The sequence below is a fragment of the Erpetoichthys calabaricus genome, chromosome 2 (genome assembly GCF_900747795.2).
Source record: "Erpetoichthys calabaricus chromosome 2, fErpCal1.3, whole genome shotgun sequence".
Classification (NCBI taxonomy): Eukaryota; Metazoa; Chordata; class Cladistia; order Polypteriformes; family Polypteridae; genus Erpetoichthys; species Erpetoichthys calabaricus.
Genome location: NC_041395.2, coordinates 328,880,006 through 328,898,435, shown reverse-complemented (window position 1 = coordinate 328,898,435; position 18,430 = coordinate 328,880,006). Strand labels below are relative to the sequence as shown.

At 41.4% G+C, this 18,430-nt stretch overlaps 1 protein-coding gene and 1 long non-coding RNA gene across 3 annotated transcripts in view; both read left to right on the top strand.

The window, feature by feature from the left end:
* The window catches only part of LOC127526771 (uncharacterized), a 266,618-nt gene that overhangs the window by 236,228 nt on the left and 11,960 nt on the right, over positions 1-18,430 (top strand). The window lies entirely within an intron of this gene.
* Positions 1-18,430, top strand: part of slc22a18 (solute carrier family 22 member 18) — a 266,376-nt gene that overhangs the window by 240,512 nt on the left and 7,434 nt on the right. For both annotated transcript variants that reach the window (XM_028825835.2, XM_028825836.2), the window contains exon 9: positions 1,660-1,761. In XM_028825835.2, coding sequence (XP_028681668.1) covers positions 1,660-1,761 — 102 coding nt within the window. The remainder of the gene's footprint in view (positions 1-1,659; positions 1,762-18,430) is intronic.

The window sequence follows — 18,430 nt, the reverse complement described above, 5'->3', positions numbered from 1 at the left end:
TATCTATATGCTGTCACACACGTGCGAATAGGAGGAAGCTAAGTGGACCAAGTTGATATAATAACCTGCCAGGTAGGTGGGTGGCAGGGTTCATTGCTCCCACTTCTGTTATCTCTGCAGGTCAGATACAGGAAAACCTACTAGACGCCCCACCAATGATGTCACTTCCGCTTCTGGTGTCATGGATGATGTCACTTCCGGTTATGGTGCCTAGACTGACGTCACTTCCGGTTTCCAGTACCCACATTAACATCACTTCCAATTCCGACTCTAGATTATGTAATTTCTGGTTTTTGGCTTATAAAGCCACCGTCTTTTTTAACCAAACCAGTTCAACTCGGGACTCAAACCATTCACATTAATTTTCTTATCTAAACCCAATTGCAACCCGGGACAATATATGGGTGGCTGCCCCAAACCTTTTTGTGTGTGTCGAGGCTGTTCTTTTCACAATTTCTATATATATTTTTATGTATATAGCACTCCAGCATCCTGAATTGCAATAAGTGGGTCTGTGAATGCTTCTGTGCGTATGTTGTACTGCAGCGTTTCTCAACCTTTAAGTATTTGCAACCGAAGTTTTCATAACAGTTTTGATTGCGCCCCCCTAACATTTTTTTGAAACCCTAATAAAATTTATGCTTATATTTTTTGCTGCCGATACACCGCTTGTGGGCGCGCCCCACTGTTTGGGAACTGCCGTTGTACTGTGTTCATGTTGTGCTGCATATAATGTTTGTGTAGTAAGTGTACTGTACAGTGTAGTGCAGTATATATGTGTATCTGTAGATATATTAATATTGATGTGTGCGTATGTGCAGTATATACAGGGTGTCGATAAATGACTCCCTTGGTTACAGTATGTGATAATGTTGTAATTAACTCTGGCAGTCACAGGCAGACAGAACCCACTTAAATGGCTTGACCTCAGGTGGATTCTTTCCATACTTTGTTCTGAACTATTACCGAGCTTTCACAAGATTTTATTTCCGCCAGCCAAACAAACACTTTGTGCATTCTCAGTGGTGAATGCTTTTCTTTAACTAAAGGCTTCTTCTACAGATCTGCTAGCAGTGGGCATGTGAATCAAGTGTACAAATGCAGGAACGCTCCAGACATCTGAAAATATCTGCAACAAAAAATGTGTGTTAGATTGTCTGGTAAAAATATAATTGGGTAAATTATTTATGGACACCCAGTTTCTATATACAGTATATAAAGTGTTCACCCAATTGGATATTTTCACATTTTATTGTTATGCAGCATTGATTTCCAATGAATTTAGTTTGCCTTTTATGACACTGATCAACAGAAAAAGACTCTTTAATGTCAGAGTGATAACAAACAAACACACCCATAGACACAATGGGCCTTTTAATCAATTACACGGTAGGGGACCTTTGGAGGAATGGTGGGTTTGGTTTTAAAGATAATTAATAGGAGAGCTTCTCGTCCAGGATGATGTAAATCTTTGTTAAGTGCAGGGCATTGTGAAATGATGACAAGCGTCATGGCAGACTCCTGACTTTGAGAGCGGGAGTTTTTTTTTTTCTCACTTTTCAACGCCTCAGTGACTTAGCAGATAAATTCACTTCTCTGACCTTTACAGACATACTTGTGTGTTTAAACTTTAACTTCCTTTTCTAATCATATGCTTAGGTTATCCAGGGAGGTGTCATCGGAAATCTGACAAGCAAGTATTCAGAAGGAATGTTGCTTCTCCTGGCCGTTGGCATGCTGAGCATTGTCGGTTTGGCTCAGGTAAGCTTTTTAGTGACATTGCAAGGGCATTTGAGGGATTTTTTTTTTTTTACCGCCTGGTGACCTGTGACATCAGACCTAACCCCACCCCCACCCCCCCCCAACCCCCCCCCCCCCCCCCCCCCCCCCCCCCCCCCCCCCCACACACACACACACACACACACACCTCTATGCTTGTACCACGTCTGGTCTTCCTGTCATTTCACTCAACAAACTGTGTGTTCTGCTCAGCTGACATTCTTCTGAGTATGATGGCAGAATTTGTTTTACTCGTTCGGATTCCAAACGCACTTTTTTCAAGAGAGCATCTGTCATAGCACTCACTTATTTTACAGTTACCATCCAATATTGGCCACATATGTTAGAGAAAAAATTAAAATGCAGGGACATGGCGAGAAAAATACTGAACTCCACAAAGACAAAGACCAGGCTTGAATTGAACAAAAATAAAAAAAACAAGATGTGTGTTTTGGATCCACCCCTCCTGGAGGACCCGTGGTCTGCACCCCATGACACTTGTCGGTATGTTTCACTCCATAAACAGCTGATTTCATTGCTCAGATTCAAAGTTCCCGGTGCCAGAGGCAGCAGAGCCACCCCATCATATTAACGACTCTCCTCCATGTTTCATGGTTTTTTTCTTTGTAATCATCATCTTGTCTTCCGTGAACGCTGAGCTGCTGTGACTTACCGTAAAGCTCTCAAACTGGTTCATCAGTCCAATTAACATTCTCCCAGAAGGACGCTGGCTTGTCAACATGCATTTTAGTAAAGCCCAGTTGAGCTTTTTTGTGTCTTATCTTTGAAAAGTGGGATCTTCTTGGGTCTTCTCTCATGCAGCCCACTTCCATTCAGATAGCATTAGATTGTGTGATCTGAAATTGTTGTACCCTGATCTTTGAAATTTCCTGGATCTTCTACCATGGAGCCCACTTTCACTCTGATAGCATCAGATGGTGTGATTCAAAATTGTACTTTGATCTTAGAAGTTTCCTGGATCTTCTACCAAGAAGCCCACCTTTATTCTGATATCATCAGATGGTGCGACTTGAAACTGTTGTACCTTGATCTTAAACGTTTCCTGGATCTTCTACTGTGGAGCCCACTTTCATTCTGATAGCATCAGATGGTGTGATTCAAAATTGTACTTTGATCTTAGAAGTTTCCTGGATCTTCTACCAAGAAGCCCACCTTTATTCTGATATCATCAGATGGTGTGACTTGAAACTGTTTTACCTTGATCTTAAAAGTTTCCTGGATCTTCTACCGTGGAGCCCACTTTCATTCTGATAGCATCAGATGGTGTGATTCAAAATTGTACTTTGATCTTAGAAGTTTCCTGGATCTTCTACCAAGAAGCCCACCTTTATTCTGATATCATCAGATGGTGTGACTTGAAACTGTTTTACCTTGATCTTAAAAGTTTCCTGGATCTTCTACCGTGGAGCCCACTTTCATTCTGATAGCATCAGATGGTGTGATTCAAAATTGTACTTTGATCTTAGAAGTTTCCTGGATCTTCTACCATTAAACCCACTTTCATTCAGACAGCATCTGATGATGTGATTCAAAATCGTTGTACTTTGATCTTAGAAGTTTCCTGGATCTTCTACCAAGGAACCCACCTTCATTCAGATAATGTCAGATCTTGTGATCTGAAACTGTTGTACCTTGATCTTAGAAGTTTCCTGGGTCTGCTACCATGGAGCCCATTTTATTTCTGATAACGTCAGATGGTGTGACTTGAAACATGTAAACATTGATCCTGGAGGTCAGCCTGAATCTGTCTTGATGTTTTCCTTGGTTCTTTCTCCACTATTTGAGTTATCTCTCTGTTCAGTCTGGGCTAGGTAGGTTGGCTATGGTCAGTGATGCTCTGTACCATTAGACCCCAGCAGGATTACACCCTGGGCATCTTGTAGTTTATAACCGAGGACCAGTGAGGGAAGGAGAGACACAAACCACTGTAGACTACTGCAAAATCAGCCAATTCTTTATTGTCTTTAGTGCCAAACCAATAACTGTGTAATGTTTGTTATCATAACCATCAATCAAAGTCAGTGGTGGTACATTCAAAAAAAATAAAAAGATCAAAGGTCAATGAAGTAAATGTCTCCCAGCCAAAATGTTAAAAGTACGGGTGTAATTAAATAACCCAATAATCCAACAACTTGTCCATTCACCTCCTCCTTCTCAATGCCCAGTCGTTCAGAGCTCACGAGATCAGTTCACTTCTTCTCTTCTCTTTCTTCAAGTCAATCAGATCACCAGTCCCACATGTCCTGCCTTTCATTCCTTGCTGTTCCTTCTCCATCATCACATCCACGCCAACCACCACTCACATGAATTGGAGGCCGGGTTGTGCATCCCTTGTCTTCACTGAGAAGGGTCACGAAGAAGCTGGAAGCTATGGGGAACAAGGCAGGAACAAGCCCTGGACGGAGCACCAGTCCACTGTAGGGTCTCACACACACATACACACACACACACACATGCACACACAAGGGTCAATTGCATGTCTTTGTTTTGTGGACAGAAACCAGAGCCACGCATGGACATGGGGAGAACATCCAAAATCCATGGAGGAGTACCAAGAACTTGAGCCCTGGTCTCCATATTTTGCGAGGCCACCGTGCCACCCAAGTTTCAACTAACGAAAATGGTAAAAGCTTATTACGAAAATTAGCAAATGTTCAGTTCTCTCAGTATCTGATTAACTTATTTATTAGCTGCTAGTTAATCAGTATGAAATATTCAATTAAACAAGTCATTGTTTGACAATTTCTGGGAAGTCATCATTTTTTTTTCACACTGTAGTAGCGTAACTTCCAACCATCCACTCTCCAGCTTCCCCAGAACTGCAGTAACCTTGAAGTTGTAATGAAACACCAAATAAAATGAAATGGACAGCCGTCCCTTTTGAGCTTCCCTTTCGTCTGAAGTAGGCCCAATGGTGGTACCGGCCGCTGCTCCTACCACTAGCGGACTGTGACATAGCTGGCATTCCTTCACAGCTGAGTTAGGCCGTTGCCATAGACAGCCGCTCGGCAGCGGCCCACCCCCACCTCCTTCCTGTTTTACTGCTCCGGGATGTCGCATTCCAGAGGACTGTGATGATCCACATTGGGTAACACAAGAGCAGGCATGTGAAGATGTTATACCACACTGGGGTTTCATTTACACCTTCTTTTTTATTTTAATGATTTTGTGTCACTGCTGAAAGTGTTCAAAGTGACACAGTGGCCAGAAAGGGGCACTCACTCGAGCATTTGATAGATTTGAAGCATTAGCTGTGCTTTCTGGCGTCTGTGTTGTATAAAGCACCCAGCAGCCTTCCATGAAGAAAAGTAGAGATGCCTTTCTGAAAAGAGACTCGTGTAAAAGTGAAATTTGCCCCTGACAAAAGTACTCAAGGAGAAGTTTGAAATGATCTGATAATTAAGTATCAAAAGTACAAGTAAATCTAGGATGTCTCAAAATATTCATACAACGTTAAAATAATTCACACAACCTTTTACACGTGAGTCGTAATTTGATCACTAAAGTATGAACTGCAACTTGAAGCCATGACATTCGCCATGATGATTGTACCCTAATTAGGAAGTGGAAATGTTAGGTTGGAATACACAATGGGAGGTCTGAACGTTGAGGTTATGCCTCATGAGAGGGATTTTGGAGTCGTAGTGGACTCGACACTCTCAACTGCCAGACAGAAGCCATTAGGAAGGCTAACAGAATGTCAGGTTATATAGCGCCTTGATGTGTGGAGTGCAAGTCACAGGAGGTTCTGCTCAAGCTTTATAACACACTGGTGAGGCCTCATCTGGAGTCCTGGGTGCAGTTTTGGTCTCCAGGCTACAAAAAGGACATAGCAGCACTAGAAAAGGTCCAGAGAAGAGCAACTAGGCTGAGTCCAGGGCTACAGGGGATGAGTTATGAGGGAAGATTAAAAGAGCTGAGCCTTTACAGTTTAAGGAAAAGAAGAAGAAGAGGAGACCTGACAGAAGTGTTTAAAATCATGAAGGGAATTAGTGCAGTGGATCGAGATGGTGACTTTAAAATGAGTTCAACAAGAACACGGAGACACAGTTGAAAACTTGTTAAGGGGAAATTTCACGCAAACATTAGCAAGTTTTACTTCACACAGAGAACCACAGACACCTGGAATAAGTGACCAAGTAGTGTGGTAGACAGTAGGATTTTAGAGACCTCAACTTGATGTTATTCTGAAGAATGAAGTCAATAGGACTGGCGAGCTTTGTTGGGCTGAATGGCCTGTTCTTGTCTTGATTGTTCAAATGTTCTAGTCTGAATACACAAGTATGCCTTATAAGAAGGATTTAGGAGATATAGTGGACTCAATACTATCAATGACCAGGCAGTGTGCAGAAGTCATTAAGAAGTTTAACAGAATGTTAGGTTATATAGAGAGAGACTTGATGTGTGGAGTTCAAGTCACAGGAGAATCTGCTGAAGCTTTATAACACACTGGTGAGGCCTCATCTGGAGTATTGGGTGCAATTTTGGTCTCCAGGCTACAAAAAGGACATAACAGCACAAGAGAAGGTCCAGAGAAGAGCAACTAGGCTGAGTGCAGGACTACAGGGGATGAGTTAGGAGGGAAAAATTAAAAGAGCTGAGCCTTTACAGAGATTAAGAGGAAACCTGACTGAAGTGTTTAAAATTATGACGTGAATTAGTCCAGTGGATAGAGACGGTGACTTTAAAATGAGTTCATCAAGAGCATGGGGACACAGTTGGAAACTTGTTAAGGGTAATTTCATGCAGACATTCGGGTGTTTTTTACAAAGACAATCACAGACACTTGGAATAAGCGACCAAGTAGTGTGGTAGACAGTAGGACTTTAGGAACTGAAAACTTGACTTGATGTTATTCTGGAGGAATTCAGTGGATAGATTGGCAAGCTTTGTTGGGCTGAATAGCCTGTTCTCATCTCGATTGTTCTAATGTATAGTCTATTAAGAGTACAGTACAACTAAAACATACCTTACAAAAGGTCCATAAAAAACTAGACCTTTGGATTTTTAGCCTGGTTTTTAGTCTCTGCTTGTGAAGTATGCCAAATTTTTGGTGCATTAACAACAAAAGGCCACCTCGGTACTTCTTTTATGCTTGACTCTTGGAATAATAACTTTTCTTTCTTCATCTTTTAGAGCACTTTGAGCTATATCAATTATATAAAAATGTCCATCCAGCCATCCATTTTCCAACCCGCTGAATCCGAACACAGGGTCACGGGGGTCTGCTGGAGCCAATCCCAGCCAACACAGGGCACAAGGCAGGAACCAATCCCGGGCAGGGTGCCAACCCACCGCAGGACACACACAAACACACCCACACACCAAGCACACACGGGGGCCAATTTAGAATCGCCAATCCACCTAACCTGCATGTCTTTGGACTGTGGGAGGAAACAGGAGCACCCGGAAGAAACCCACGCAGACACGGGGAGAACATGCAAACTCCATGCATATATAAAAATGTGCTGTACAAATAAATATTGTTGTTGTTGTTATAAGCAGACCACAATTAGAAGATCTAAGATTATGACTTGGAATTTATAGGCACATTCATTCTAGGATACAGAAAGTAGAAAGATTATTTAAAACTTTATATGCCATTAATAGTATTTTAAAATCCATTCTAAAGGACACGGGTAACCAGTGTAGTGATGCTTTGACTGGTGCTCAGATTTTCTTTTTCTGGTTAATCATCAAGTCCTTCCATGAGAACCCTAAATACACAGAGGACTGTTCATTTATGTTAGGTAGAATGCCCAGAGGGGGCTGGGTGGTCTCATGGCCTCAGAACCCCTGCAGATTTTATTTTTCTCCAGCCGTCTGGAGTTTTTTTTTGTTTTTTCTGTCCTGCCTGGCCATCAGACCTTACTCTTATTCTATGTTCATTAGTGTTGTCTTATTTAAATTCTTACTTTGTCTTTTTTTCTCTGTTCTTCATCATGTAAAGCACTCTGAGCTACATCATTTGTATGAAAATGTGCTATAGAAATAAATGTTGTTGTTAAGATTCTTTGCTCCTACATTCTGAACTAACTGAAAATATTGCCTTTCGTAGCTTATCCAGTTAGTTACAGTAATCTAGTTAATTAAAAACAAAAGCATGAATTATACTAGTAGCATTTTGCAATGTTATAAAGACGTCTAACTTTTTCAATGTACCTTAAAGGGAAAAACGCAGTCCAAGTTATATGGTTAATGTGCGATTAAAAGTTTAGGTCAAAGTCCATGATTACATCTAAATTCTTTACTTCCGCCTTGACTTTTATTGCCAAAGGAATTAAGGTAATTTCTTAGACCTTCACTATTTCCATTTTCAACCTTTTTTCCTTGTTTCCTTTTTTCGCTTGAGGAAATTACTACTCACCCATTCAGACATTGGATCAAACAGCACAGAGCATCGGGGTCATCAGGTGCTATAAATAACTGTGCGGAAAGAAAAGAAAAGTTTAGTCCCTCTCAAAATTGTATTTTTTATATGTGACTTACCCTCTATAGTTTATAGTGATCGATGAGAACATATTTTAATCTCATGTTTTCATTCAGAATGGAGTACAGTAATCCCTCCTCCATCGCGGGGGTTGCGTTCCAGAGCCACCCGCGAAATAAGAAAATCCGCGAAGTAGAAACCATATGTTTATATGGTTATTTTTATATTGTCATGCTTGGGTCACAGATTTGCACAGAAACACAGGAGGTTGTAGAGAGACAGGAACGTTATTCAAACACTGCAAACAAACATTTGTCTCTTTTTCAAAAGTTTAAACTGTGCTCCATGACAAGACAGAGATGACAGTTCCGTCTCACAATTAAAAGAATGCAAACATATCTTCGTCTTCAAAGGAGTGCGTGTCAGGAGCAGTGACTGTCACAGAGATAGAGAAAAAAGCAAACAACTCAATAGGGCTGTTTCGCTTAAGTATGCGAAGCACCGCGGCACAAAGCTGTTGAAGGCGGCAGCTCACACCCCCTCCGTCAGGCGCAGACAAAGAGAGAGATAAAGAGAGAGAGAGAGTTTGTTTTTCAAGCACAAATCAATACGTGCCCTTCGAGCTTTTAAGTATGTGAAGCACAGTGCACCATGTTGTTTCAGGTAGCAGCTGCACAAAAGATAGCAACGTGAAGATAATCTTTCAGCATTTTTAGACAAGCGTCCGTATCGTCTAGGTGTGCGAACAGCCCCCCTGCTCAATCCCCCTACGTCAGGATCAGAGGAAGTCAGCGCAAGAAAAAGAGAAAAGTAAGCTGGGTAGCTTCTCAGCCATCTGCCAATAGCGTCCCTTGTATGAAATCAACTGGGCAAACCAACTGAGGAAGCATTTACCAGAAATTAAAAGACCCATTGTCCGCAGAAACCCGCGAAGCAGCGAAAAATCCGCGATATATATTTAAATATGCTTACATATAAAATCCGCGATGGAGTGAAGCCGCGAAAGGCGAAGCGCGATATAGCGAGGGATTACTGTATTCGACAGAATAAAAGTCTATGGCTGCCAACGTTGGACAACAGCAAACAATAATAAAATCCTCCCTGAGAAATCTAATGTTCCTCATTTATGTCAAGCCGCCCAGTTGTATGTTCACAGTATCCTAAACACGTGCAAGTTTTACTTGTCCTTACACGTGTTTGTTAAGTCCTTACATCTTCGATCTTATAATGGATGGTCCTAAGTAGTGAGATCATAGAATAAGCACCTTGGCCGATGCTCTTTGCTGATGATACACAGTGGCATGCAAAAGTATTCAACCCTCTTGAAATTCATCCTAATTTTCTGCATGACGAAAGATTTGTCCACATATTTACCCCTTCAGTATTTTTAATGTGAACTCTTGTGTTGTAACAATACATTTCCAAAGTCAAAATAAACCATATTTTTAAAGATCACAAGCAGACAGAACACAGTTAAATAGTTTGACCTCAGGTGGATTCTTTCCATACTTTGTTCTGAACAATCGCAGCATTTATACAAAAGACTTTGTTTCCGCAAGCCAAACAAGCACTTGGGGCTTTCTCAGTGAATGCTTTTCTTTAACTAAAAGCTTCTTCTACAGAGCTGCTAGCAGCAGGTGTGTGAATCAGGCGTACAAATGCAAGAACGCTGTGGACTTCCAGGAATACCTGCAACAAAAAAATACAGTATGTGTCTTAGATTCTCTTCTAAAGATGTAATTGGGAAAATTATTTATGGACACCCAGTTTTTACGTACAGTATACGGATATGTGTGTCATACGGTGCTTATAAAAAAGTGTTCACCCCTCTTGGACATTTTCACATTTTATCGTTATACAGCATTGAATCACAACAGATTTCGTTTGCCTTTTTCTGACATTGATCAATACCTGTTGTCATTTTCTTTTTTATTGATTTTATTAAAACCAAGTAACATTTCACACAGTCAAGTCAAGCGTAACAAAACTAAATTCAGCCCCCACCCAAGAGAAAGAGAGGAAGGCCAGCAGCCAGAGTAAAATATTAACAGTAGAAAAGAGGGAAGAGAATCCTTTCCCCCCAATATAAATGCTTATTCTAAAATGGCGTTGATCAGATCCTGCCAGAGTTTAAAAAAAGTTTTGTAGAGATCCTGTAAGTGAGAATTTGATTTTTTCCAATTTCAAATAATATACAGTGCATCCGGAAAGTATTCACAGCGCATCACTTTTTCCACATTTTGTTATGTTACAGCCTTATTCCAAAATGGATTAAATTCATTTTTTTCCTCAGAATTCTACACACAACACCCCATAATGACAACGTGAAAAAAGTTTACTTGAGGTTTTTGCAAATTTATTAAAAAATAAAAAAACTGAGAAATCACACGTACAGAAGTATTCACAGCTTTTGCTCAATACTTTGTCGATGCACCTTTGGCAGCAATTACAGCCTCAAGTCTTTTTGAATATGATGCCACAAGCCTGGCACACCTATCCTTGGCCAGTTTCGCCCATTCCTCTTTGCAGCACCTCTCAAGCTTCATCAGGTTGGATGGGAAGCGTCGGTGCACAGCAATTTTAAGATCTCTCCAGAGATGTTCAATCGGATTCAAGTCTTGGCTCTGGCTGGGCCACTCAAGGACATTCACAGAGTTGTCCTGAAGCCACTCCTTTGATATCTTGGCTGTGTGCTTAGGGTCATTGTCCTGCTGAAAGATGAACCGTCGCCCCAGTCTGAGGTCAAGAGCGCTCTGGAGCAGGTTTTCATCCAGGATGTCTCTGTACATTGCTGCAGTCATCTTTCCCTTTATCCTGACTAGTCTCCCAGTTCCTGCCGCTGAAAAACATCCCCACAGCATGATGCTGCCACCACCATGCTTCACTGTAGGGATGGTATTGGCCTGGTGATGAGTGGTGCCTGGTTTCCTCCAAACGTGACGCCTGGCATTCAAACCAAAGAGTTCAATCTTTTGTCTCATCAGACCAGAGAATTTTCTTACTCATGGTCTGAGAGTCCTTCAGGTGCCTTTTGGCAAACTCCAGGTGGGCTGCCATGTGCCTTTTACTAAGGAGTGGCTTCCGTCTGGCCACTCTGCCGTACAGGCCTGATTGGTGGATTGCTGCAGAGATGGTTGTCCTTCTGGAAGGTTCTCCTCTCTCCACAGAGGACCTCTGGAGCTCTGACAGAGTGACTGTCAGGTTCTTGGTCACCTCCCTGACTAAGGCCCTTCTCCCCCGATCACTCAGTTTAGATGGCCGGCCAGCTCTAGGAAGAGTCCTGGTGGTTTCAAACTTCTTGCCACTTCCACAGATGATGGATGCCACTGTGCTCATTGGGACCTTTAAAGCAGCAGAAATTTTTCTGTAACCTTCCCCAGATTTGTGCCTCGAGACAATCCTGTCTCGGAGGTCTACAGACAATTCCTTTGACTTCATGCTTGGTTTGTGCTCTGACATGAACTGTCAACTGTGGGACCTTATATAGACAGGTGTGTGCCTTTCCAAATCATGTCCAGTCAACTGAATTTACCACAGGTGGACTCCAATGAAGCTGTAGAAACATCTCAAGGATGATCAGGGGAAACAGGGCGCACCTGAGCTCAATTTCGAGCTTCATGGCAAAGGCTGTGAATGCTTATGTACATGTGCTTTCTCAATTTTTTTATTTTTAATAAATTTGCAAAAATCTCAAGTAAACTTTTTTCACGTTGTCATTATGGGGTGTTGTGTGTAGAATTCTGAAGAAAAAAATGAATTTAATCCATTTTGGAATAAGGCTGTAACATAACAAAATGTGGAAAAAGTGATGCGCTGTGAATACTTTCCAGATGCACTGTATAACATCAGTTACCCACTGATTTAAAAGAGGTGGGTTAGGATTCTTCCTGTTGAGTAAGATAAGTCTGCGTGCCAATAGTGTAGTAAAGGCCATTATAGTTTGTTTGTCCTTCTCCACTTTAAGCCCCTCTGTGAGTCCACCAAACACAGCTGTTAATGCATTAGGTGGGATTGTGACACCAAGGCTGTCTGAGAGGCATTTAAAGGTTTTGATCCAGAATGATGTTCATTTGATGCACATCCAAAACATATGGCTCAATGAGGCTGGAGCTCGATCACAATATTTGCAGGTTTTTTTATACTATCATCCCGAGGTGTCCTCTATTTACTCAACCTGAGCGGATTTAATTACAGTATATGCAAGCTTATACAAGCATGAGTAGGAGAAAAACAGGCTCAGAAGGAAATTGAAAAGACAGCTAAAGCTTCATCAAAGCCTAAACAGGCCTTAAGTTCAGAGACTAACCTGGAACAGATAGACCAAAGCACAGATCCCCCGGGACTTGACTCTGCGGCATCGGTTCCAACCAAGAGTGAAAGTGGGAGCAAAACTGCAAGTGAGTCAGGCCAGGAGAACTCGTCGATTCCAGGAGGTTCATTGGAACTGAGCATTGCCTTACTATCCGCGCCGTCAACTACCGCCTACGAGTCAGCAGCACTGACTCCAAATGGGCTTGCAACTCTGCCCGCGGAGTACGGGGAAGACTAAAACAAACACTTTCATTTGCACCAAAGCAGGTGAAATTGATTCACAATTGCTTAGGCTTCCTAACCGGACAGGTTGGTATCCCTGAAGCTTCACTGACTTGGCGATGACTGGGACTCATTTTTTGAGCAGCGTATTTGTACAAATCTTTTGTTATGATCACTTTCAAGGAGACTGAATACAAGTTCTAATTGCCTCCAAAAGAGGAGAGGAGCTGCAACAAAACATTAGAACACTCTAGACGAGAACAGGCCATTCAGCCCAACAAAGCTCGCCACACCTATCCACTTATTTCTTCAAAAAAACATCAAATCGAGTTTTGAAAGTCCCCAATATCTTACTGTCTACCACTCTACTTGGTAGCTTATTCCAAGTGTCTATCATTCTTTGTGTAAAGAAAAACTTCCTAATGTTTGTGTGAAATTTCCCTTTTAACCAGTTTCCAACTGTGTCCCCGTGTTCTTGATGAACTCATTTTAAAATAACAGTCTTAATCCACTGGACTAATTCCGTTCATAATTTTAAACACTTCAGTCATGTCACCACTTAATCTTCTTTTTCTTAAACTGTAAAGGCTCAGTTCTTTTAATCTTTCCTCATAACTCATCCTCTGTAGCCCTGCACTCAGCCTAGTTGCTGTTCTCTGGACCTTTTCTTGTGCTGCTATGTCTTTTTTGTAGCCTGGAGACCAAAACTGCACCCAGTACTCCAGATGAGGCCTCACCAGTGTGTTATAAAGCTTCAGCAAAACCTCCTGTGACTTGTACTTCACACATCAAGGCACTATATAACCTTACATTCTGTTAGCCTTCTTAATGGCTTCTGAACACTGTCGGGAAGTCGATAACTTAGAGTCCACTATGACTCCTAAATTCTTCTCATAAGGTCTACTCTCGATTTTCCGACCACCCACTGTGTATTCAAACCTAACATTTTTACTTCCTATGTGTAATACTTTAAATTTACTGACATTAAATTTCATCAACCATAAATCTGCCTATGTAGAGAAGAAATAGAGGACAGGGAATTTAAAACAGATTATATGTGGTTTAAAGTAGAACTTTGTGAAGGAGACCTTCAGTCACTGTCAGAGAGATTAAAAAGGGTAAATGAATTTAAATACCTTTGGTTCCTATTTGACAGCAAATGGTGGATTAGATAGCGAGGCACACCAGAGTCCCAGCAAGTTGGAACAACTGGAAACAGCTGTCTGGTGTATTATGTGATAAAAGGATAATTGCTACGATGAAATGAAGACTAGAAGATGCTAGTCAGACCAGCTATGATCTGTGGAGCTTAAACAAGGCCCCTGAAGAGGACCCAAGAGATAAAGCTAGAAGTAGTGGAGATGAGGATGTTGAAGTGGATGTGTGGAGTGACAGAAATGGTTAAGATCAAAAATGAGAGGATAAGGAAAACAAGGAAAGTTGTGTAAATCTCGAAGAAGTTCCAAGAGGAAAGGCTGCAATTGTTTGGTCATGTTAAGAGAAGAGATGTCAGCTGTGCAGGTAAAAGAGGGTCATGAGATTGGGTGTTGCAAGAAGGAGAAGAAGGGAGAGACCAACTCTTAGGTGAATCGGATTGTATACTGTAAGTAAAGACCTGAGGAAGAAAAGGATTTGATGGGAATGAGTATGAAGATCTCAGTGTGGAGAGATCTAGACAAAAATAGTGACGCCATATAAAAATGGGAAAAGCTAAGGAAGAAGAAGGTGTATTTTTTTTGCTAAAATTTTGTTATATAAACCAACATGCGCAAACATGAAGGACCATTTGAAGATACAACCTCATTCACTGGTCACCAGTCCAGCCCATTAACAGTGTATTCATTGGCTAACATTGTGTTTCATGTGATATTGACGGTGCAAAGTTCACTGAGGGACGAGTACAACTAAAGATTATAAGATAAAGAAAAGAGAGTGGAGACATTGTCAGACAGAGAATTCTCGGACTCGTGCATATCTGAGACGTTTCGACAAGCAGAAGGTTGATTCACAAATGCAGTTTTACAGTCTAGGCCTAGGTTGGTAGCATGCGCTGATTACAGCACGTTACCGCACCCATCACACGGCAAATCACCCTGCTGCTAAATAATCTCTGAGGTCTTCCAGTTATGGCTATGAATATAAATATAACAATGGAGGTGGGTCTAAAAGCTGAGTGGTTGTTCGCATCTCAGTGCAGCCAATTTTTCAACAACCGTACTTCGCAACTTTTACATGAGGAATTTCAGAACCAGCACGGTCAATTTTCTAGCAACTTTACTTCAAAATATTTTACGTGAAACATTTCAGAACCTATTGGTCATTACCAGATAGATACAGGAAAGTTTTATCATACATATTATGGTGTAATGTGTAATGGAGGCTTTCGCGATTATCATAATAGAGAGTGAACCACAAGATTCCCACCACTACCTACCTCTTTCTCAAAGGATGAGCAGTTTTCCTGTACCTGACCCGATCTTTCTTTGGGTGCTCAGATTTTTCTCCCAACTGTTAGGTTTCTTCACCATGTAAATATGTGCTGAATGATCTCTGAGACTAACCAGCACCCCATACTACCAGGACAGGCATGAGTCGTCTCATTAGCTTAAGTAGGTTTAGGCATAAGAATGTTACTTTGGTGTACCACACCTTGGCATGCCATTCATTGTACACGGTGCCATGCATGTGAAAGTTGGCTTACATGTGTCTCTCATAATCTCCACAACCTCATCCATTTTTAAACGCAACATTCACAAATTCTTATACTGAAGCCCCCCACCCCACCCCACTCCAACACATCTGCTCGGCTGCTTCTGAACTCTTCCTTGCCCTCTTCTCTTGGCTTAGCACACTGCTTGCATTTTTTGCCAATCATTTATGTGTCATTCCATCACATTCCTTGCAATTTTGAAAAGAATTTGCACAACAGGAATCTAATGAGGAAACCACAAAGCATTTACTAGAAGTCAAGCATGTGATATTATCAACATTGACTTCAAAAAAGCTTTCAAAAACACCATAAGCTGGCATTCAGGATGCAGGGTGCAAGTGGGTGCGGAGTTGGATTAAGTACAAAATACTGTTTGAAGTAAGGATCTTCTAAAGTAGGTGAGGTCAGAGGTTCAATACATTATCTGCTGTTGTTATTCTTTTATGTTTATAATGTGAGATTCCCGCCTACGTAATCCAATCCAGTGCTAGCACCATCACGCAAGAACCAAACTCGGACTGATACAGAACCCACTTCAGCAAGCACCTACATTGGACGAATTTGGAGTCACCTCCTTTAGAATTACTAACCTGCCCATCTTTCTAGATGTGGGAGGAAAATCCACACAGTCTTCACATAGAAAAGATTAGAAACACATTTAACAAGAACAGGCTGTTCAGCCCAACAAAGCTCGCCAGTCCTTAAAAAAACATCAAGTCAAGTTTTGAGGGTCCCTAAAGTCCTCCTATCTACCACACTACTTGGTCACTTATTCCATGTGTCTGTGGTTCTCTGTGTGAACTGAAGAAAAACTTCCTAATGTTTGTGTATAATTTACCCTTAATTTATAATTTACCCATGTTCTTGATAAACTCATTTTAAAGTCACAGTCGCAATCCACTGGACTAATTCCCTTCAGAATTTTAAACAATTCAGTCAGGTCTCCTCTTAATCTCCTTTTCCTTAAACTGTAAAGGCTCAGCTCTTTTCATATTTCCTTGTAACTCATCCCCTGTAGCCCTGGACTCGGCCTAGTTGCTCTTCTCTGGACTTTTTCAAGTGCTTCTATTTCCTCTTTGTAGCCTGGAGAACAAACCTGCACACAGTATTCTAGATGAGGCCTCACCAGGCCGTTCAGCCAAACAAAGCTCGCCAGTCCTGTCCACTTCATTCTTCTAAAATAACATCAAGTCGACTTTTTAAAGTCCCTAAATTCCTTCTGTCTACCACGCTGCTTGGTCACTTATTCCAGGTGTCTGTGGATCTCTGTGTGAGGAAAACCTTCCTAATGTTTGTGCGAAATTTACCCTTAACACTTTCCAACTGTGTCCCCGTGTTCTTGATGAACTCATTTTAAAGTCACCGTCTCGATCCACTGTACTAATTCACTCCATAATTTTAAACACTTCAGTCAGGTCTCCTCTTAATCTCCTTTTTTCTTAAACTGTAAGGGCTCAGCTCTTTTAATCTTTCCTCATAACTCATTCCCTGTAGCCCTGGACTCGGCCTAGTTGCTCTTCTCTGGACTTTTTCTAGTGCTGTTGTGTCCTTTTTGTAGCCTGGGGACCAAAACTGCACCCAGTACTCCAGATGAGGCCTCACCAATGTGTTATAAAGCTTCAGCAAAACCTCCTCCTGAGTTTTCTATAGAGGATTCTGTGCTGGCTGTCCAATCTGATGATGGGATGTTTCCATCTAATGCAGGCGGTCCCCAACTCCGGTCCTGGAAGACCCCAGTGAATGCAGGTTTTCATTCTAACATTTTCTTATTTATTGACCTGTTTTTGCTGCTAATTAACTATTTATTAGTTCATTATTTTGAATTCATTTTATTTGACTTGCTCTTGAAGACTCAGACCCCTTAATTGTTTCTTCTTCCTTAATTAGCAGCTAAACAATAATGAGATACAAAATGAGCAAAAAAATGACCTGCAAAACATGACCAACATTGTCAATCATACAATATCTCAATACATAATTCGCCAGTCTCCTCACTCACTCACGTCTGTCCGAAGCCGAATGCGCAGTGGCCTTCTGCGCAGCTGCCCGAAAAACCTTACGAGACCGACATCGCGGCAGGCGGCGGATTTACGGCCGCGAAAATTCAAAGAGAAAGGAGACTACGATTAAAGCTCTAGATGCCTGAAAGGCGATTTCGACTACAGCTCGAGGCCTAATTACGCATTCATTCAATACACCTCTATCAGGTTTGTGGTGCTTATACTTATTATATATTATACTATTCCACTCATGCCCGTTTCATCTTACGTTGTCGAAACGGACTCTTTGTCTAGTCTGAAAATAAAGAAAGATGAAGGTCTCAGGAATGTTGGTCTGCTCAGGTCCCCAAAACATTTTAATAGAGCTCTTAAAAAAGAGAAACTATTTCAGAAATGTCTGCTTTTGCACAATGAGAGCAGCAACAAGCTATGGAATTAAAGAACGAGTTTAATTAACAACAAGAATCCAGAGCCTAATTAAGCAACTGGTTGGAGTGAAATTGGTTGTAGTTTGAGGCTCTGACTTACTGTATATACTCACATATAAGTCGGGTCTTGAAACCTGAAATCAATCAGAAAATCAGACCCCGTTCAAAAATACCACACTTACTTTTTTTTGTTTTATATCTTCTTGCCTCCTCCAATCTTGCATCAGTTTCTCAAACACATCAAATTTCATGCAGCAGCGCAGTTACTGATTTCTTTTGCCACTTCAATTACTTTTTATTTAAAACCAGTTTCCTATATTCTTCTGATCGAATGCTCCATCGTAGATAAGGGATGCTCTTACGATAAAGGTGTATGAGGGGGTGAGATACAAAAAGCACAGAACAGTGCCAACGTCGCTTCAGAATAGTTTGGGTATTACTGTGTGGTTACATAGGCACATTACATAGAAAAAAAGGCCATGTGCGTCGTGGTTACTCTCTCAGGTGGGTGTTAGCATATCATAATCTC